The 23,915-nt window shown below is 40.5% G+C and overlaps 1 protein-coding gene across 1 annotated transcript in view; it reads right to left on the reverse strand.

The window, feature by feature from the left end:
• KCNH3 (potassium voltage-gated channel subfamily H member 3) overlaps positions 1-23,915 on the reverse strand; it is a 47,137-nt gene that overhangs the window by 20,073 nt on the left and 3,149 nt on the right. Inside the window, exons 2-6 of the mRNA XM_075199614.1 lie at positions 10,079-10,312; positions 2,248-2,382; positions 2,012-2,142; positions 1,442-1,691; positions 435-592 (exon numbers count right to left, since the gene is read on the reverse strand). Of these exons, the coding sequence (XP_075055715.1) occupies positions 435-592; positions 1,442-1,691; positions 2,012-2,142; positions 2,248-2,382; positions 10,079-10,312 (908 nt within the window). The remainder of the gene's footprint in view (positions 1-434; positions 593-1,441; positions 1,692-2,011; positions 2,143-2,247; positions 2,383-10,078; positions 10,313-23,915) is intronic.

Here is a 23,915-nt window from a genome sequence, read left to right on the forward strand (position 1 = left end):
AACCAGTTTTAAAATATCATACACTGATATAAAACACACAATTACACCATATCATGTACTGATAAAAAATACATCATTAGTCCATATCATAAACCGATATAAAATTCACAATTATACATATAAAATACACCATTGCACATATCATACACTGATATAAATACACCATATCATACATAGATACAAAATTGACTTATGCTAGATCATATGCCAACATAAAAATAGATCAGTAAACATACACACATAGAAAATAGACCATTACACCATATTATTGATTAACATAAAACAGATTGTAATATGGTATTATATGTTAAAGCAGAACGTTATACAGTGCATATATTGATATACAACAATGAATCATACACAGGATGCGGAGAGAAATAAATGAGATAATACAAGTCAACAGATATTGTAGAGCCTGAAAAGTGTGCACTCACTATATTGACTTTAAAGCTGTACAACAGATCCACAGGGAGGGCAGCCAGAAGATCCAACAGGAACCATGTCCTGATATAATGGAGGAAGATGAGACGTGAAGAGAAAACCACCTGTCCGGACTGACTGACAAACGTTGTGCGGAAATTCAAAATTATATCTGTTCATTAATGGAAGACCAGACTGTTAGAAATGGTGCTGTATGTAAAATTACATCAATAAACATCTCTAGAAGACCAGTAGCTGGACCTGTAGAATACTCCATTATACTGACCTGTAATCCAAACATGACGTTTTTAGGACAATTGCCCTTTGGCACTTGCCCACAGCTCTGCAGACTCTAGGTGCGAGGCACACCACATACCCTAATTTCCACTCTCATGCTCTCCCTGACAATTCTCATCTAAAGAAAATCCGTCACCTCACTCCTTTCCTGCAGCCCAAGGTTTTTTTCTTTCTCTTCAGCCTTATGCTGCAAGGGAGGTTACAGTTAGGATAACTCTAATATTCAATCCCCACAGTTGTAGCATAACAGCCACTTAACCCTTACTCAAATAAGTCTCTTACTGTTTTGAGAATGAATACATTGGGATGCAACTGGCTCAGAAATAATTATTTAGATAAGCAATCTGACACTTAAACTTTTGAGCACATGTACAGAAGACATATAATGGCATTACTATTTTGACAGATGTGGCGTTTTAAAAAAACATTGTTACCCCCCACTTGTCTCTAGAGAGGAGAGTCCAACATTTTGGTATGAAAATAATCTAAAATTCAATATTAAAGAATGAATCATGCTTCATGCATTAAAAACTATGACAGATTATCACCTTAATGGATATTTTTGTTTACAACACCATCACATTTTTGGTCTCTTACAGAAGCAAGTCTAGAACTTTCATAGCCATTGTGTGTTTTTGTAAGACCAGCTCTAGTAGGCTGAATAACTGAGAAACCTGCCGTGAAATAACGCTGTAGACTGCAGGTCTATAAATCCTATAATCACCTAGTATGAAGAGGATTTCCACAGCAAGATCACATGCGCTGGGCGGGCTGCGTGGACCTTGGGTACCTTCCTCTTTCCCCGTGCTTAAGCAGACACTGTATGGAACGGTCACTGCTACATAGAGGGTGGCAAGAAGAATCAGGCAGTCCCAGCAGGCTTTGAAATGTCCATAATGCAGGAGTATTAAAGGAGATTTACGCATAGAGACAACTTTATATTCTGGAACCCGAGGCTTCTCTCCAAAAACACTCTGAGGAAAGAGAATGTAGTAAAGGAGACCTTTTGATTAAGGTTCATTATACAGGGTTATACAGTCGTAGGTTAGCAATGTTCTGTAAGAACTAATCATACTTCTATATTATTGATGAAAAGTTTTAACTTGTGTTGTTATAGTCCTTATACATACACATGGACATGTTGCTTGATGTAAGTTAAAGTGGCTACCAAGAGCCTGCATCAAAACTGGTGCAAAATAAACCATGAATCATGGATAGTATCCAGAGGGTCTATATCTCCCTTCTGATGTGTCAATTCACTAATCATTCATTTAGATTTGAAGACTGTATTTACCTTTCCAAGTTTAGCTTTGGCTTTATTTGGTCTCTGCAGATGCCCTGAAAGGTGGTAAAGAACGGCACGGCTTCGTCTACGATTGGCATTAAACCCTTTTCCTGTAGCACGAGTATGCAGCTCTCCCCTCCCTGCCAAGAGAAGATGCTGCCATCAACCAAGATTATTTTATACTCCTGCATTTTAAAGAATGTAAAGTAGAGATTTCTCAACATTCAGAAAAACTCTTCTTGTACCTGTCTCTTTCCAGCTGTCTGTTCCAGCACGGGACTTGGCATCTGTGATGTCTTTGTATGAAACTAAAAACAGAACCACCTCCCCTTTCTCATTTTTGATGGGTACAACATCCAGCAAGCACCAGAATTGTGAACCTGCAAAATAGAAAGTCAACTGAAACAATGTATCACATATGAATATTTACAGTGGTTCCTGCACTTTACAGTGGAAGCGGGGGGAGCCAACATTCATTAGAAGGCAGACTATTACTCAACAGGGAATGGGTTACATCTTTGAAGCACTTCGTGCTTCTTGTCAGTGATGTAACTGGTTCCCGGTGAATGAGTCAGTTGAATATTCATGAATTCCAGCCCACAAAATGTGTAAATAAATGATGATGATGATGATGATGATGATGATGATGATGATGATGATGATGTATATGAGACCGTTCCTTGACATTCAACATTAAAAAAAAAAAAGTTTCTAACCCGCACTAGATATTAGAACATTCTTTATAGGCGATAATATATAATTCAGTAGATCTATTCCTAAACCAGTTTCTTTAGCTACATTATTGCACCCTTAGACTTTCAAAACTGGATTCAAAAGAGTGAAAGAAAAGAGTATAAAATTATTGGGGCACTTCTGGATATTGTATAAAAGGTTGTGATACATATCTTCGTCAGTGACATTTATATGGTCGACACTATAGTATTGACAGGGTTTTAAAGATGACAATACTAACATTGACAATATTATTAGGTCGACAATTAAAATGTAGACAGTATTATTAGGTTGACAAATAAAATGTAGAGTATGTAGAAAATGTAGAAATGTAATTAGGTTGACAAATAAAATGTAGACAGTATTATTATGTTGACAATTTTAATGTAGGCAGTATTATTAGGTTCACAATTGAAATGTAGACAATTGAAATTATGCCGACAATTATATCCCTAACCCTAACTCTAACCATATAAAACTGTCTACATTTTAATTGTCGACCAAATATTATGTGGAGTTTTGGTCCATGACAGAAATGTATGTTGGTAAATATAAAAACATCACATCAAAGTCGGTTATCAGACTGTCATTTATATCTCAAAACAGTAAGGTTACCCCAAGGTTACATTTAATTTTATATTTTGAGTTTTTATTCACAATAGTTAGATGGTCTTCATATGATACCCGTATCCTGTGACTAATGATCATCATTGTTCTTACATAAGCTTTTTCCATAGGTTGATTCTTCACAATTTCAAGCTATAGTTTTTCCTGTGTGAAAATTATATATTTGACCATAAAATGACCACTTCCTTGTTAAGAGCTTATAAAGGTTAAAAATATGTTACACAGTAGGATTAGTACTTCCTTATTTATAGATGTTGTAATGTGAATTGAAAGCAAAATACAATTGTTTCACATGTGGCTTGCTGCTAAACACATATCTTGACAGATTACATATTGATTTCAACCTTGCAGTGTATTTTACTGCTTGATATAATAAAAAGGAACATATTTGATATTTCCCCTTGTGTACCACTGTTTTATTTTTATACAGTAATCACTTCATACCATAGTCAGCCTACATTGAGCAGATGGGCACATATTTGTTCAAATTTTGCAGGGCACTACCTATGAATGTATTCCAGTTTATGAAATGCAAGTCCTTTGTTAATTAACTTTATCAAGCCTAGATGAGGGAGTAGAAGGCAGCCACCAATCTTTGGTCAAAGTCCATCTAACGTATAAAACTAAAAAAACTGAATGTGATTAGATAAGTTGAACTCATCTATCAGACCTAACAGGCATAGACAAGGATTAAATGATAAATTGTTATCCAAGATACTTTTAAGAAATTCCATATCATATCATATATTCCCACACATGATGATTAAATGAGTCCTCTCTTGGAATCTCTCACTATTGGGGGATGAGTTTTTGAAATGTTATTTTGTCTTCATCATTCATTTTTTCTATTGAAATTTTTCAAAGACATATAACTAGATAGAAATTCAGGGGGGAGGGTACAATGGGGATTCCCCACACATAGGGAAATTACTCCATATGGGCATCACAATCAATCACAAAAGGATACTGATGCACAATACAAAAAGTACTATAACAACATGATATAAGGGAGGGCTATAACACCAATGTTTAGCCAACCCAGAAGTGGAAAAAAAACCAAAAAGAACTGACAATCAATGCTGAGGGGATTCAAGTAAAGCAAAGGGCGAGTGGGGTCAAGGGGAGGTAGAATCTATCTGAGCCAAGCCTGCTCGGTCTGTGGTGTACCAGTGCCTTTTAAACCATTTCATAATAGGAGCTGGAGCAGATGTGGAATCGGGCATATCAATGGTCTCCATGTCAAGATTATACTGGATATTCAAAACAATTTTAGATCGGAGGTGGGGCTGTGGACTTTCAGTTTTGGGCTATTGTCACAATTAAAATATATCCCAGGACATATCAATCATGCTGTGGGACAGAGGCCGGATAATTGCGAAGGAGTTCCAGGGCAGGATCCGGAGCAACAGTATTCCCAAGCACAGTCGATATAAAATTTAAAAAATTATCTCCAAAGTGATTGAATTAGCCGGCAGGACCAAAGAACATGGAATATATCAGCAACTTGTGTACATTGCTGACCAACAAAATTTCGATTGGGCAGGCCAGACGGTGTGCTATCAAGCGGCACCAAGATATAATGGATTAAGGAGTTTGACCTGTATTTCGATATGATTGATACATTTAGACATACGATGAACAGTAACATATATTTTCTTACATTGTTGAGGCAAGAAGGTCTGGTGAAGATCTGCCTCCCTATGCAACTTGGAAGAAACCTTGGGAGACAGGGCCAGAGAGTGAATATTCTGATACCAAAATCAGTGGAGCAGGGGGTAAACATAGAGGGTGGGGAGTCCTGAAAGCAGCTGTAACCCAGTGCCTGATTTGAATGTATTTATACATATCTGAGTAGAATATCAAGCAGTCCTGGAGGAGAGAAAAATAGAGGAGGAAATCCTAGGCAAGAATATTCTTAAGAGAAATCATCCCCAAGACATGGCATGAAGACAGGTTCAAATAAGTTATAATCTTGGACAATGCTTGAAGGGACAGGTTACAAGTGGGGTGCACCCATTCTTTTCGTGACCTGATTAGCTTATCCTAGATCTGTAAAGCGTCCAAAACAGAGAGAAGGCTATGAGTAGAAAGAGGATAGTCTGGGCATAGGCTTCGGGATTGTAATAATTTGAGTCCCCAGCATTTTAGCCGGATAGCTGTCGCCACTCAAAATGCCATTGTACAGTTTAGTTAAGATAAATGCCAATTCATTCATGAAAGTGGTAAAGAAAGCATTAATATAGCCATCCGGACCAGGAGCCTTGTCTCTAGAAAAGTGCTTGATAACTTCTTCAACTTTTCGCTGGGACCAGGGGAGATTGAGGGATGCTAAACTCTCACCATTCAGGGAGGGGAGGTGTAAATGGTTAAGGAATGTGAAAATCGACTTTGCAGTCAGTTGGTGGGGGGGCAATATCATCCCGCTGATTATACAGATTGGCAAAAAACTGTGCAGAAAGGATTGCAATATCTGCAGGATTGTGGGACTTATTGTCATGTGGGAGTCAAGGAGCACTTTAATCCTATTCCAGACTTGCCTACTCCATAGATTATTTTGAATAACCTTTGCATCATTTAATAGAGTCTATGGGTGAATTTTATTTGCGTTAGTTCATTACGGGCACATACGTTACATTTTTTTTTAAGAGCTAATATTTCCTCCCAGTCTATCTCCTCCTCAAAAATGAATTGAGTGGTAGATATTATTTAGTTAAAAGGTCTATATCCTGATAGGGTTATTTTAAACTGTGTCTTGATCACGTGTTTGAGTTGTACATATTAATAAGTAGTTGCATGCAGCTTCATTTTCATTGTCAAGCTCCTCTAATGGGTGCAGTCTCCCTTCTCTGTATATTTGATCAATGTTGAAAATACAGCATATTTCCACTGTGTTTGGGAGGGGAGAGATGTCAGTTCAGGAAACCCTTCCTTGTCCCACAAGGTAGTGAATGTTGCGATTTGATGAACTCTGCAGGCTACTTTATGAGCTTCCTACAAATTACAGATGTGCTAATTTGGTGTTTCAATTGTTTTTGTAATAGGACGCTGGGATTGCATGAAATGAAGAGGTCGCCTAGACCGCAAGGTTTTAGGGGGCTTTATAAACATGTAGTTTCATTTTGGAAGTAGTATCCTTTTCGTTAAGCTTATTCTTCCAATTAGTGATAGAAGGAGTTTATCCCAAGTAGTTACTTTACATTTAATGTACTCTATTATTGGGCTTAAGTTACACTTGATATATTATTTTGGATCCCTATTTACTTAGATCCTTAAGTATCTTAATTAGTTTTGCCACTTTAATTGACAAGGGCAATTACGCAAATGAAAGGTATCCTAGATATATGTGGAAAATTACCAACTTGTCCCAATTGTGAGTCCTAACAATTTCCCTTATAAATCAATAGTGTTTCACATGTCCTATAATGAGTTCTGTGGATGAGCAAGATATACTAACATGTCATCAACATAGAGACTTTTTTTGCACCCCTCCTTTTTTACGAACCATTATTTTGGGATCACTATGCAGTATTTATGCGGTTCAATAGTTATTGCTTGCAGTGCTGGTGATAAAGGGCCCCTACCCAAAGACATACAGCAGATATTTGAACACCTGTTTTAACTGTAGCCCTTTGAGATGTGTACAACACTTTCAACCAGAATGTTGATCCACTACCCTTCTCCTGCATACAGGACACATAGCCATAGGAAGTCCTATTCAAGTCAAAAGACTAAACGGCATCCAGAGAGGCAACAATTTGTGAGCTGCCATGCTGGGCTTCTATATTAGTATATAACCTTCTGATGTTAGTGACAGTAGATAGACCAGGCATAAACATGGCTTTATCCTTGTGTATGAAGTGATTAATAACAATCTTAATCTATGCAGAGAGCTAACAATTTAAATACAATTTTGGTGTCCACATTTATTAGTAAAATGGGATGATTGTACTCCTGTTTGGTTGGATCCTTTCTTGGTTTCAAGATCACAACTAAGCAATTAATGATTCTTCATCCATTTCAATAACAATGTGTATCATTTTTAGATGTACAAACCCCCTTTCCCTGGAATGTACTCTGCACAGGAATAGTGTATATGCTAATGTGAGGGAGGAAATGTCTCCTGGGTGTTAATTATGGCTTGTCCAAAAATAGTCCAAAAGTTTTAACCTTCCATAACTTCTCAGACATATCCCAGAGACATAACTCTTCAATAAACCAGTCATAACCTCCCGCACATTTATATATAAAATATGATGGAATTACAACAATATCAAATATCATTCCGAAAGATAAGTCACAACTACTGTGGTTGTGCCCCTAAGTACAGAGTGGCACAGTTGGTTCTCTATAGTAGCATTCAAGTCACCTGTTATGGGCAAAGGGGGAAAATTGTGCCAATTTCAAAAATAGTTACATGATAAGTTCTATGTTAAATGGGGAAGGAGAGTTCACAATGATCAAATGTTCCTGCTGTATTAGGGTGGGGTATGGTTTAACGTTGCTAACAAAAACGACAGTGAGTATAATGAAAAAAAATTAACAAAACTGACTTGCCCGACAGTCAATAAATGCAGACTGACCTTCATAATGACAAAAGAAGTCCCCGACAGTCTGCTGAGAAATCGCAACCACCAGTAATGACGGCGGGGTGTTTTGACATCATTTGAAATGGTGACCGCTATATCAGTATTTTTAAAGCAGCAATGCCGAGTCCTTAACCCTAACCCTAGAGGTTAGGGTTAGGGTTAAGGTTTAGCTGGGGTTTTACAGCTTGTCTTGGGGTTCCCTTTTAACGTTGGTAACCGGTTATTACTGACCACTCCTACTGGTGCTACTTGGACATCAGGCACTCACTGACTGTAAATGCCAACTGACCACCAGTTGTAGGAATGTAGTCGCTGCCACCACCAGGCTCCTACACTGTCCAGCGCCCTCTGGCATCCCGGCGGTCACCTTGACGACCGGGACGTCACTTCCGACTAAGACCCGACCGTTGCCAAGGCAATGGTCAGACGCCTCTTGCTCAGCGCCGCGTCCCGGCAATGTAGGAGGCCGGGGGCTCGCGCGCACAGTGCCCTCCAGCTAACTAGTCCAGCCTGTGGCTAATTTAGTTAAGTATACTGCCGCTGTGTATGTTTCAGGGACAAGCCCTGATTGGTTGGTCTGGGTATAAAAAGCTTAGCCTCCCTGCCGGTTATAGCTGACCTGCTCTGCTCCTTGCTCCTGTTCTTTGGATATCTTGTTGGATTGCCCGTGTATGACCCCTTGCCTGGATTTGGACCATGCCTGTGTTTCTTGTGACCCTGACCTCTGGCGTGTTTACCAACCTTCCTGTCTGCTCGTGACCCTTGACTTCAGCCTGTTTATTGGAATTGCTATCTTCTGCCGGCCTTTGACCCTTGCCTGGACTTCATTTTGCTTACCTGGGTTCTCCCCAGCCGGTACACACTTCACGACCCTCTGTCAGTCTGCAGCCCAGTCTGTCCCCACCACTAGGGGCTCCAGTGAACACCTGACTGGCAGAGTAGATTCCGGGTTCTGCTGTACCGGCTAGAGGGGTTCCGAACATACACTGGCACCTTTAAACTCTTACTTTTGGGTGTTTGTTAAAACTGATGCAGCACCTCTTTGCTTGTGGCTATAGCTTCTACTTCCTAATAGCTTGATTTGGATCAGGACTGTCGAGTAGCATACAGAGCATTGACTCAGGGCCCTGGATTCAACACAGTAGTTTTTATTGCTCAGAAACTTACAAGGATGTGATACTGATGATTCATCCTGAAGTACAAAATGGTACAAACATAATACAGCAACATGTGCTCTATATATAGAGCCAAGTCCACCTCTGCCATAAATACAAATAAGCACGTAAAATACTGTACCAAACCTAGTGGATGTTTGAGGGAGGACAATCTGGGAGTAGGTGTAGACTGCACTGACTCAACCAATCAAGACTAGATTTGAATGGGCCAAAGGGCAGGGAAGCTGTGCTTTGTGCAGCTCATTTCTTCCCTGGCTAGCCATAAATAACAGGAGAGCTTCAAAAACAGTGATTATTACATAATAATGTTTAGCATTAGAGAATAGCTATGATCGCATGGATCAGTCGGAGGAGGGAGCCTTCTAAAAGGACGATTCCTTGTGTGCAGTGGCAGGACAGGGGAAGACAGATTCCCCTTCGCAGGTGTTATGCCCCGGGGTTTCCAGTCCTCCGAGTGCCCCTTCAGTTCATTCCCTGGGCTATTGGACTACACACCTTCCTTTTCTTCAATCAGTGTCTCTAATCCTGTTTTCCCACCCTCTTGCACCTAGTATGGCTATTGATATCTGTGTTGTGATTTGTATTGCTGTGTGTTTATTGTATTGTTCTGTAATGCTATGCACTGAATTGTTGTATGCCCTCTGTACAGCACTGCTAACCCTTTGTGGTGCCCTATATATACACAGGATAATAATAATAACTACAACAACAACAACAACAACAACAACAACAACATTGAATCTAATGATATGTAAGGTAATCAGGTAAAAAATAAAAAAATAAATCCACACTTACAAGTTTGATAGATTTTTGCTTTAAAAACAGAAGTATTTAAGAAATGTACATACACAAATAGGCATTAAGCACAGGTATATTTTTTCTAAATATTAATAGCAATTATATTTATTTGGACCTTGAACAATCACTTTACACAATGAATTTACACATTTACTCACCATTTTTCCTATAAAGCAGCAACTCAGCCTTAAGCTCTTGTTTATCACTCAGTGCTTTCTGGATGCACTGCTGGATATGTTCCCCGGTGTCTGCACCATACAAAAAGGTACAAGTGCAAGACCTCTGCATGACCTCTGCACGGGAAAAGCCAGTGAGCTCACAAAACCCATCTGAGCAATACACCACAGGGTAGGAGTGAGGCAGCTGAGCATTGCCAAGGACAAAGTTGCTGTCTGTAAAGACAAAAAAGGGGAGAGAGAGAAGAGAGCAAGTTGAAAAAGGAGAGTAGAGAGGGGGTTGAGAAAGAGATGCAAGTGAAAAAGAAGAAGAAAGAGAAAACCATGAGAATGGCAAAAGGGAGAAGAGTAAGAGTAAGGGTAGAAGGACAGGAGGGAGAGTAAGGGAAAGTATAGAGGGACAGAAGGGAGAGTAAGAGTAATAGAAAGTCAAGAAGGACAGGAGGAGTATGAGTAAGAGAAAGGGTAGAGGCAGAATAAAACAGACAGGATAGAGATGGGGGATACAATAAAGAGAGGGAAGAGGGATGAGAAATTTGAGCAGGTAAAGTGAACACTTAAAACCGAAGACAGGGAGATTTACATAACTCCATAATTATTTTACATCACTTTAATTAACTGAAGTTAAGATGAAGATCTAAGGTCTAATCTAGTATTCATATTGTATGATTTCAACCTACCATAGAGAAGGATAAATTGGCCAATAAGATGGAGGCTGTCCCGACAAATATTTACATAGGTCATTTAATAAAAAACTGAACATTATGGTACCCACACAATTTGCAAGGAGGCTGTTCAGTAAGACAGCTGACTTACTGATTCAGTGAACAATTAGTATGTAAAATAAAAGTAATTGTCTGATATACATACTTCAAGACATGCTTGTGTTTAGCATAGGACATAGAGCACGACTTTTAGAATTAAAAACTGAAATCTCAAATATCTGTATGTAAACCTCAACTAATAAATATAGATTCAAGATACACCAATCAGCAAACACAATCGATTACTCAAAAAATATATTCTAATAAAATCACTGGATCTTGAGATGCTGTCATTTTTTGTTTGATGAGTTACTGTGTTTATTTTCATTTATCAAATTACTATCAAGTAACTTGCTTTGGCTACTGCTGCTCCAAGTCCCCATCAACTTGATAAATATCCTCTACATATTGTTTGTGCTCAAGATTTTTATATCAACTACAAGGTTAATATAACACTAAATCACGCAAGACATTTATTATCCTTATAGAAGGATGGGGGTCTTCAGGAAAAAGTATTGATTTTCCCTGTGCAGCCAATTTACAGGTTCATATTCTTTAACTCTATCTTTCTTCTTTCCACCAATATTATACTTTCCATAAAGTCTGATCCTGGTAATCAAAATAATGTAGTAGCAGTTTTGGATTGAGGAGCAAGGGTTTGGGGTCATTGTGCGACAACGAGAGGCTCCATTTTTTTTTCTTGTGTAATGGTCATATGTATAGTGGGGTCTGTATTATCCCTATACCTGCCAACATATATCAGAGGAAAGCAACATACAGCTCTAGCAATTGTGGAACTACAAGTCTCAACAGGTCATGCCGTTTGTCCTTAAATTTTCCTTTGTCTGTGTTCTATTCACAATGTGCTGAGTAGAGTACATACAGTGTACTTGGGAGCTTTACTGAAGCAGATATCAGAGTAGGATCTTTTCTATTTTCTTCCGTTCCTGTTCTGTTATAAAGCACAGTGTTCAGTCAGTCTGTTATACCACAGATATCACTGATCTCTATGCAAGCATTAGTCTCTCCTTCATTCTCCTGGCAGGAAAATAGCGTAGGGACGTGGTCTAAATGTACAACAGCCTATTCTAGGTAGGTTTCATCACATTATGCATTGATGTCTAAATTGGAGCATATCTTAGATTTGCTGTCCTTTATGTCTGGAGATGTAAGTGTAACACACCCCCCTAATAAGACCTGGACCCATCCCCAGATTCGCTTCTTAAGAGGCATATCTTTAGCGGATATCGGAGGTATAGATATGTGATGATGATATCAGTATCACTATCTAGCCGCTTCTGATTGGCTCCTTACATATTGACCCCTCCAGTTAATGGATGTCAATTAATAACATTGTGACGATATTATGTAAAGTTGCATTAATCTATTTGCATTTCTTATTTGTCCTTTCTTATTTTGTACTACTGCAGGAAAGAAGATTTAAATTGGCTTTACGAGCTGGTAAACAACAGACAATATTCTCTCTTGTGTATATGACACTTCATCACAATATGTTATGTAATGCAACTTTCAAATTTTTAACTGTAGCCCCAGTGCTTTTGAGTCTTTGTGTGCATGCACCATACTTGCCAACATAAGCAAGTTGTTTCCCGGGAGGTCCGGGGGACAGATGGGTGTATGGGGGCGGGGCTCAAAGAATCACATTATTAGCCCCACCCCAAAACTATTTTGGACCAATAAAAACAGGGGGCGGGCCATGTGCAGCACCACTAAGCCCCGCCCACTCTATTTAATTTACAGGATTCAGGAGAATTGCCTGCTCTCCCAGGAGTCCGGGAGGACCCCCAGAAATTCGGGAGCATGCACTGAAGTGGGCACCTCCCAGAAGCCCACAGGAGCAGGAAAGGAGGAACTAGGGTGAAAAATAAGCAAAAAGCGCAGAGCAGCAAGGGCATGAAGCCAGCAACAGGAGAGACAGGAAGAAGAGAGCAGGATGTGTGTGGGAGAGCAGCACAGCATGACACCCAGAGAGGTGGAGACATCAGTGTGGAGATTGGAGGAAGGGCTGAGACCCCAACATGATAACCAATGTGGAGGCAAACTGCTTGGTCCACCAGTGGGAAAAAATGATAGTGGAGAGAGAAAAACCTCAGACGAGGTCCCCAGCCTGCTGGCAGTGTATTCAATTGCTTATTCACTGAGCAAGAGTTGGCATTAAGAGGAAAGACTAGTTAAATATGAGCTCATGCAAACTGTCATTGTGCCAGTTGAATTGCTTCAATATTAGTGCAGAATTATATGTGGAGTTGAGGTAAAAGAATTTCTGTAGAATTATAGTCCAGCACATCAAAGCATGTGCGTCAAGAGGTCTGTTAGTTATTGTGAACCAGTATTACAGTTTTCCTTGTTCTTAAATGTGGATAGAACAGTCTACATTTTAAAGAGGGTGTCAAATTATTCTTGTAGGACTGTCAATGTTACATTGAAGTGTACAAGCTGCTACAGACAGAGACTGTTACAATTAACTGTGCTGTTTCACTAAATAATTCCTAGTTTTTAAATACTGTTCTATTCAATTTACTCTTATAGGACCTCAATATATTCATGTACTATCCACCCCCAAAAGAAAGTACTCCAACGTGCTTATTGTGTTTTATAGAGTGTGATTGGTGTAAATGTATGACCTATCAGTGCCTAGCAGAAAGTGAGGTCATTGGCTATGCATGCTGGGAAGTTCCTGTTCTGTGTTCTGCATTCTAGTTAGGTCTTTCCACACCCACATCTACAACTGGCATTTATGGTGCGTAGCTGCAGGGACACATTAATTTATTCTTAGAGTATTGTTTCTTATTTGCTATTTAAGTTTGAGTCTGACCTAGAGTCATATTTACATGTTCTGTTAGATTAATTCCAAAGTTTATATTTTAAGAGAGCGGTTTAAGTTGAATGCCTCAGAGGTACCTCTTGCATTATATCTATAAGTTCTCAAAAATTGCTATTCTGACTCAGTTGTCATTGTGTTTATTGCATCTTGTTGCCATATTTGACCCTGGCTTCGTCATATTGTTCCAGAGCTGTTATTTGCTGTTAAATTTTGCATCTATATTTCTATTTTTGATTTAAAAAAGTTAATGTTTGCCATTGCTCGTTTTGCACTAAATAAAATGTGCTAGGTCGTTTCAGCGCCCAATCTATTGTGTCTGATTGAAGTTGTTGTAAGGGTCGGTTTGGTGCTAGGAAGGATTTTCTTGAATGGATCCCTGGCCATCAGAACCCATACATCACTAAGTGCAGTGAGGATTCATATGGAAACACTGTCAGAAGGTCAAAGGTGAGAAAGAAGACACATATAGCCACGCATAACACCTCGCTACTACAGAACAGGCGTGTGATCATGTGTTACATAACTAATACACTTTCATACTGCTGCCCTGGCAATATCCCGGGTATATGAACCCGAGATATTGCAGGGGAAGCAGAGGCTCTTACCTGTCAAATTCCCGGGTAGACCCTGTTCATACTGAACACAGGTCTACCCTGGTCTCCATGGCAACATCACAAGAGGAGCTTTAATATTGTGTCTGGTGAGACCTGGGTTTGAAAACCCAGTTCTCACCATTCATAGTGCGGGCGACCCGGATCGGACCCATGAATTACCCCACCAAAAGTCTCGGGTCTAATTCCTGGGTCAGCCGACCCGGCAATTAGACCTGGAGTCATTCATACTGCAGCCTCCCGAGCTCCGGCGAAACCTGGGTCAAGGCTGCAGTATGAAAGGGGTGTTACACTATCAAGCTGCATCTCTATGCCATTGTTAAACGTAAGCAGTCACATATGTCAATCTAAAATTTACTTAATGTAGAAATACTGCTTTGTTTGGATGTATTGTGAGTGTCTTGAAATTAGAGATGTTCACTGACCCCCGTGTTCTGGTTTTGGTTTTGCATCTGGATTAATTTTGTGTTTTGGTTTTGGCAAAACCGCCCTTGCGTGTTTTGGTTTTGGATGCCGATTTTTTTTTTGCTAAAATCACATATTTTTGCTTCCCCCCCCTAAATTATTATTAACCTCAATAACACTCATTGCAAGTCATTTGCAGTCAATTTTGACCACCTCACAGGTCACAATATTATTTTCATATAGTTTCAAACAGAGCCTGCAGCGACCTGGCTGGATGCCAAGCGACAGAGCAATGACACAAACACACGGCAGTTCATAGCACATCTAGGGAACATTGGCACAGATCAGTGGCAGAAAAGAAAAGTGGTGCAAGACTGAATTGTCCTTGGGTCATGAAATCAGTTATGTTTCATTTAAACATTCCACCCATTCCTCAGATAACTGTGGTAATTCTGCAGCAAATATATGGCAACGAGCGCTGCTCCCCCTGGGATGCGTGCTTTTATCAGTCCCAGACCAATCCAGGGTGCCAGACAATGCACTAAAAAGAGCCATTGTAATTCACAGCAAAAAGCAAGTTCATCACTGAGCTTCGAATCAGTACCAATTCCCCAAAAATTCTAATATATTTAGGTACCTTTAGGACGTAAAGATTACAAACACTTTGTACAATACTGATGAAACAGCAGCAAAGTGGAAGGTAATACATATACACGTCTATTTAGACATCAATGCTTACATTACTGTGGCTTTACAAACGCTACAAATTGCTAGACAACTGTTGTCAGGATTTGGGTACAAATAATTCCACACATAAGAGGTGGATTTTTTGGTCTTATGCTGAGGCATAACAATGGCCTTCTTCTGATCAGGTGCAAGAACTGCTTCCACTGGGGCAGGACTTACACAAACATCATCCTCATCAACACGCTCATTAGCGCCCTCATCAGCTACACAAATATCCCCCATATTCCTATTGCAATTACAACGTGGCATCCTCAATTTGTGTATCACCGGCTACACTTGAGCTGTTCATGCACACATCTGCAGAAATGCTGAAAGGGGCTTTCTGTATGGGTACACTATCTACACTATCAGACAGGTCAGGATTACACATAGCACTCGTGGATAGACTCTCCTCAGGGATTTGTGTCATTTCTGAATCTGAACATACATTTTCCTCTAATGCCTTACTGTTTTCTTCCAGCTTGGCTTTTACACGTAAAAGTATTTGGACACCACTTTTGGAGTCTGAATGACAAGGTCTTGCTTTGTCATGACTGACCTTACAAAAAGATGCCTCAGTGACAATTGCAGAACTAGCACTTATAGAGAAAGGCAAAGGCCTCATTCATTCCTTGCCACTGCGTGTGTAGAATATAATGTTGTCAATTTTATTTTTTTCTGCAGATAACTTTTTTTTTTCTTGACCAAGGTAAAGGGTGTTTTTTTACATTTTTGTTTCCCTGACTTAAAAACACTATGCACATTAAAATAGGCTTTAGCAGATGACGTAGAGAGATTACTATCATCATGACTAGTGCCAGCAGCTGCTTGGTGCTCCTGGTCTTCTGTGTACTCCTGTGAATCCATTTTGATAACACAGTACAATGTGACTGCAGATTAAGAACACCACTGCCAGCCCTATTATTTCTATTTCAGCAATGACAATTAGCAATGGAGCTCTCCTCTTTATATGTTACCTATATAACACAGTACAATATTACTGCAGATTTAGAAGACCAAGTCTGCCAGACCTATTATTTCTATTTCAGCAATGGCAATTAGCAATGGAGCTCTTCTGAATGTCATTGGAGACTTTGAAGAACACTGCTATCCCTCCTCTTTCTTTTCAACCTATGCTACGCTGCCCAACTGCACTAGAGACTGACAAGAACTGTGCAACCCCTTCTGTGTTCCTCTGTGAAATGGTGCTGGATCACCATGGAGGGCGGTACTTATAGAATCCAAAAATCGCGAGATCCGAGATCTGACGATGTAACAATGACACTTTGCCTCATTTTCAATTCCAAGGGTGCACGAAAGTACTGAGCAGACTCAGCTCGGTGCTCAAATCTGCTAAGTTCGGGTGTGTTCGGTTCTCAGGGAACCGAGCCTGAGCATCTCTACTTGAAATATGTGCACATCAACATACACATGTAAGTCAGCAACTTTTGTGGCAGAATTTGTGCTTACAGGACTTTTTTGGGGCTGCACCCACTTTGTGGAGTTCACTCCCTCATAGAATAAGACTTTCCTTTAGTCTTCACATCTTCAAGCGTTCACTGAAAACCCACCTCTTCAGACAAGCTTATACTATTCCTCTACCACTCTCTTAACCCTCCCTAATTTACCCTATTACCACCCTCTACACAGCTAACACAAGACAACAACCCTCTGACCAACATAGTTGTGTGACTGAGCACACAGCTCACTAAATACTTTTAAACTTTGCATTCTAGCTTGACAAATCTGCAGTATGATGTAGTATGTGCCCTTGTGCATCAAACCATTGTCTCATCAGGGCCGTAACTAGGGCTGTGCGACAGGGGTGATCGCCCAGGGCGCAATGCTGAAGGGGGGCACAATTTAGGAATATTTTAGTTTAAAATTGAGTTCTAGGGGGGCGGCATTTGTCTTTCTCGCCCCAAGCGCTAGAATTCTAAGTTACGACTCTGTGTCTCATAGATTGTAAGCTTGCGAGCAGGGCTCTCTTACCTCTCTGTATTACCCAGTATTGTTTTATTATTTAATACTGTTTTTTAAAGCAGTACGGAATCTGCTGGCGCTATATAAATAAATGTTGATGATGATAATGTTCAGGGAGCAAAATGCGTCAAAATATAAATGAGCCACTTTTATACAATTTTGCAAATGTCCCTAAATAAGAAGGATTTACAAAAATTCAAATGTTTTTAATGACGACACATGCCTACTCTAATGCATACTTGCCAACTTATGGCAAGTATGACTCGGGAGCTGCCAGGGGCAGATCAGTGTGCAGGGGGTGGGGCTCCGAAAATTGCATCATTGCATCAATGGCCGTGCCCCCGTCATGGAATGACGCAACAGCGTCATTTTACAGAGGGGGCGGGGCCAAATCCCGTGATTCCCGGTGAATCGCGACATTTTGGATTTATTTCTGCCCGCTTCACTAGGAAGTGGGCAGATGCGGGTGACTATCATACTCTCCCGGGAGTCCTACCCAGAATTCGGGAGTCTCCCAGACATTCCAGGAGTGTTGGCAAGTATGCTCTAATGCAAATGCATCAATTTTTACAGGGAAGCACAAGGATTTGCAGGCCAAGTCAATTGCGTCCTTAGCAGTGCAAAGGCTTTGCTGTAAAAAAATACTTCCACTTGCACACGGACGTATTTACATGTTTAGTTTGCTCTATGTCAGTAAGTTATCCCAACTGCATTCATACTAGCATGTGCCTTTCTCTGTTGTTTCCCTGGAAGTTAAATCCATGGCTTAAAAGTCAATGTGGTTGTTTACATTCAGCATCTCCTGCCTATTGCTTGTATTCCTAAATCATTTTTCTTGTTGTTGACTTGTTCTACAACGCAATCCTTCATCTAAATAACATGTATTGATGTGCCCCTGGGGGAGTGAGAGAGTTCTCACAGAGTATTATTACTGCTGGCGCTCAGCCCTTCTCATCACCTCTAGTTACACAGAGGGAGGACAGAAAAACACACAGGGTTTAAAGTGTCTCTGCTCTGCATGAGCTGCCACAGACCTGTGATTATACTATACTCCAATCTCAGTAAAGCTAGTTAACTACAGACCTTGTCTTACCGACAGTTGTGCGAAAAATCAAAGCTGAAGCGTATAATTAAGGCGTTGCTGTATGTACCGTATGGCTGTCTTGTTTTTGTTTCAGGGATTTTAGGGGCTTATGCAGGTTTTAGCTTTATTACATCAGCTTTTTTTGTTAAAGGTCTATATTTTAAGATGCATATATTTTGTACACATGTATATATCCAGTATAGTAAAATAATTAAAGGAAGTGTGTATATTTTGTTAAAGTGTACATGGGATCAACAACTTGAGAACTTGCCACCTTGCTATAAAGAAGCCTCATTGCTAACCCACAAATTACTGACTTGACACAGCAGGTGCCCTTGTCTTGGTGTCTACTTGGCCGGCAAAGCAGATGTCAATCAATTAAAATGAGTGGGTGTAACACTGATTTATGGTTTATGTTATGGCCTGTTTAATATGGTCAGTAAAAAGGGAGATTCTTATTTTAATTCATATACTACAGTTGATAATAAAGATGACTTGTAAATCAGTGATGTTAGTTTTTATCTTCCAGTGGAAATAAACCATATACTGTAATAAGGCTGTTTATGTGCTGGAGAATTACAGCAACCTGTACTAGAAGCGTACGAATGGAGCCGGATTAAAGGGGGTACACAGAGGACATATACCTCAGCCCCCCTCTCTAAGGGGGTCTCCGCGCCTACCGCCGCAGGCAGTTATATGCAGCTTTCTCATAAAACCAAGTAGCTGTTTGATTCCATTTTCAAATGCGCGTATCACTGGGTTCTTGTTGTCTATGTCACCATAGAAGGTAACTGGCAGCAGGTCAGTGCTTCTCTTTCTAGACTCAATGCGCAAAATGGTCTTGTAAGCACCAGCTACAGCTGCCAGGAAACTGTATCCATAGCAACCCCGCACACAGCGAAATATATAATAACCAGCTTCACCAACTCCTCAGAGCGCTCTATTTGAGCGTTCTGAGGAGACGCCAGGCAGCCCCACAACCAATAGGAGAGATATGGAGGGGGCAATGGGAGAGTTATGGAGGGGGCAACGGGAGAGGTATGGAGGGGGCAACGGGAGAGGTATTGGGTTTTTTCTCCCTCTATGCCCTTAATTTTAGATCCTACCCTTACTTAAGTGCCTTGGGCTCCCCAAAGCCTTAATCCAGCCCTGGGTAAGGCGAATTTGGTATGCAAAACATATTGTAGAATGGGAACTATTGCAGTTGGTAGACAGGATTTTCCTAGGCAACATTCCTTTATACGTATGCATAGCATACGTATAAAATACACAAAGCATAGCATATATAAATCATGCCCAGCCTACTCTACAAGGTAAATCGTACAAAAAATATGCAGTTTTAAAAAGCAAATATTTCTACTATTAGACATTAATACATAAAACCAGGGCCAACATGCTTCTTTTTGGTGCATTTAGATATTTCTTTCTATCCAAGCTATCTTATAGAGTGGATAGTTGATTTTCAAGATATTGAAATAATAGATAAAATCTTGAAGGGACTGCGTGAATCATTAACAAAGTGTGGAGGGAGGCTCACTTAAATCTGTTAGCTAGCGCAAAGTATGTGTTTAATATAAAATATTAAAATCCCCTTCAGGGTATTCTTGTACTATTCAAAATGTAAGGAAGGCAAATAAGTATTGTCTTTGGAACTGTCCACTAATGTCAGGATAAATTAAAACATACTAAGTAATTACAAACACCAGCTCTGTTGCTGCAAAGGAGGAGAGGAAATGGATGTTCTATAATAAATATGTCTTCATCTTGGTTTGCTGACTGCTAGAAGGTCTATGTTGGATGAATATATATCAATTTATCAACATATGGCAACAGATGTTAAAGAGGGCAATGCTAAAAGAGATATTTGTTATAAGTTAGACACCTAACACAAGGAACTAAAAAAAAAAAAAAAGGGAATCACGTGGGGAGAGGGGCAGATATTGGGTGACAGTAGGATGGTAGTGGGAATCACGTGGAGAGAGGGGCGGATATTGGGTGACAGTAGGATGGTAGTGAGAATCACGTGGGGAGAGAGGCAGATATTGGGTGACAGTAGGATGGTAGTGGGAATCACGTGGGGAGAGGAGCAGATATTGGGTGACAGTAGGATGGTAGAGGGAATCATGTGGGGAGAGAGGCAGATATTGGGTGACAGTAGGATGATAGTGAGAATCACGTGGTGAGAGGGGCAGATATTGGGCGACAGTAGGATGGTAGAGGGAATCACTTGGGGAAAGGGGCAGATATTGGGTGACAGTAGGATCGTAGTGGGAATCACGTGGGGAGAGAGGCAGATATTGGTAGTGGGAATCACGTGGGGAGAGAGGCAGATATTGGGTGACAGTAGGATGGTAGAGGGAATCACTTGGTGAGAGGGGCAGATATTGGGTTACAGTAGGACGGTAGAGGGAATCACGTGGGGAGAGGGGCAGATATTGGGCGACAGTAGGATGGAAGAGGGAATCACGTGGGGGAGAAGAGCAGATATTGGGTGACAGTAGGATGGTAGTGAGAATCACGTGGGGAGAGAGGCAGATATTGGGTGACAGTAGGATGGTAGTGGGAATCACGTGGGGGAGAGGAGCAGATATTGGGTGACAGTAGGATGGTAGTGTTAAGATAATATGGCGTCACAAATGTATACTGTTCATTTAATAGAGTGCAAGCTCTATTTAACACGAGGTAATAAGCGATTTCATTGAGCTTGTGATTTCACTGCTTATTTGATTTCAAGTGCTGTTTTGTTTAAAGTGTGGAGTTAGATCCAGTAAGGAGTTGAATCCAGGAAGGGGTTTAATCAGGTAAGTGGCTAGCAAAGGTTAGTACTCTCAAGTTCACTGTAGGCTATAAGAAGTTAGGTTAGCCATAATAAGATGAGTGGTAGCAGGCTTGATTATCTCACTCAATGCATATCTTGTCATATGTATGCACACTTGGAGCAAGTGTTCCAAGGTTTATACCTCTGTGAGAAATGTGAGCAATTGGTCTCTTTGGAAGCCCAGGTAACTGATCTAAAGCAGACCATTGCAACATTGAGAGACATTGCCAACCTGGAGCAGAGTTTACAGCTCACCGTTAATGCGTTAGCTGAGCAGGGTGGAGCAGAGATAGAGGAGGATGCACAGGTAGGCAGCTGGGTAACAGTTAGTAGGGGTAGCAGAGGGAGAAAGAGGCAGGCCAGTTCTGAGCTAAGCAATCCCAGCAGATTTGCCAGATTGGATGAAGATACTGTGGAAGGCAGTTCAGAATTGGTAGAGTTGGATGAGACTGCATCCTCTAGCAACCAGGGGAATGGTCTCTCCAGCATAGAGGGGACCTAAGTTTCTCAGAGACCCAGGCAGATTGTGGTGGTAGGGGATTCAATTATTAGGAAGGTAGACAGGGCAATCTGTTACCGGGACCGTGCATGCCGAACAGTGTGTTGTCTCCCGGGTGCTCGGGCTCGGCATATTGCGGATCGGGTGGACAGATTGTTGGGAGGGGCTGGGAATGACCCAGCGGTTTTTGTGCATGTTGGCACCAATGACTGAGTTAGAGGAAGAAGGGGTGTCCTAAAGAATGATTTCAGGGACATAGGTCGCAAACTTAAGGCAAGGACATCCAAGGTAGTATTTTTGGAAATACTACCTGTGCCATGCGCTATTCCAGGGAGGCAGCGGGAGATTAGGGAGGTTAATGCGTGGCTAAAAGATTGGTGTAGGAAGGAGGGTTTTGGATTCTTAGAGCACTGGGCTGATTTCTCGGTCAGTTGCCATTTTTATTGTCGTGATGGATTGCACCTGAATGAGGAGGGGGCTGCAGTGCTAGGGGAGAGGATGGTTAGAAGGTTGGAGGAGATTTTAAACTTGGCTCCGGGGGGGAGGGGCAAGCAAGTATTTATGGGATAGACATTGAGAGTAGTAAGGAGGAATTTAACAAGAGTCAAGGGGGTGGAGAGGGGGGAAAGGGAAGCATAGCCGATAAGGAGAGGCCCTTTTTAAATCAAAAATAAATACCTAAGGGAGGCAATAGACTTAAGTGTATGCTTGCAAATGCAAGAAGCCTAACAGGTAAAATGGGGGAGTTAGAACTAGTAGCAATGAATGAGCAGTATGATATTATAGGTATTACGGAGACCTGGTGGGATGATACACATGACTGGGCAGTCAACTTGGAAGACTATTCTCTCTTCAGGAGGGATAGGGTAAATAAAAGGGGAGGAGGAGTATGTCTTTATATTAAGCCAGAATTAAAACCAAGTATTCAGGAAGTTATATACGAGAATATTGGTGATAATATAGAGGCTTTGTGGGTGGAAATATCCAGCGGAGGAAAAAGTTCAGAGAAGTTGCTGATAGGGATATACTATAAACCGCCAGATATTAGTACGCATGAGGAAGCCCAACTTCTACAGCAAATTGAAAAGGCTACACAACTAGGACAAATTTTAATTATGGGGGATTTTAATTATCCGGACATTGATTGGAGTACTGAGACCTGCGGTACAGCTAGGGGAAATAGGTTTCTGAGCACGCTAAAAGACCATTACATGTCCCAATTAGTAGAGGAACCAACTAGGAACCAGACTATACTGGACCTAGTAATAACAAACAATGTAGACGTAATATCAAATATTCAAGTAAAGGAGCACTTGGGAAACAGTGATCATAATATTGTCTCATTTGAAATTAAATTCCAGAAGCAACGGTATAAGGGATCAACTAGGACTTTAAACTTTAGAAAGGCAAATTTTAATATGCTAAAGGAGTCTATAAAGAGCATAGACTGGGACAAAGCCTTTGAAGGAAAAAATACGGAAGAAAAGTGGGCTGTCTTTAAAATGTTGTTGGAAACATACACGTATAAGTTCATTCCTATGGGAAATAAATGTAAAAGAATTAAGTCTAAACCAATGTGGCTAAATAAAAAGGTAAGGGAAGAAATGCAAAGGAAGAAGCGTGCATTTAAATTGTTTAAGTCTGAAGGGTCAGAGGAGTCCTTCCGTAGGTACAGGGAATGTAATAAAACATGCAAAAAGGAAATTAGATTGGCTAAATTAGAAAATGAAAGGTACGTTGCAAAAGAAAGTAAGACAAACCCCAAAAAGTTTTTTTAAGTATATAAATGGCAAAAGGATTAAAAAAGATAATATAGGACCCCTAAGAAGTGAGATGGGTGAATTGATAAATGATACTAAGGAAAAAGCAGAGGTATTAAACACTTTCTTTTCTTCAGTATTTACCAGAGAGGAACAAATGGCAGGAGTAATACATACAAATGGAAATGAAACCATGCCATTAATTAATATTTGGTTGTCAGAGGAAGAAGTCCAAAGGCGACTGAAGAATATTAAGATAAATAAAGCTCCAGGTCCAGATGGCATATACCCAAGGGTCCTTATGGAGTTAAACTCGGAAATAGC

Source organism: Mixophyes fleayi, chromosome 2 (assembly GCF_038048845.1).
Source record: "Mixophyes fleayi isolate aMixFle1 chromosome 2, aMixFle1.hap1, whole genome shotgun sequence".
Taxonomy (NCBI): Eukaryota; Metazoa; Chordata; class Amphibia; order Anura; family Limnodynastidae; genus Mixophyes; species Mixophyes fleayi.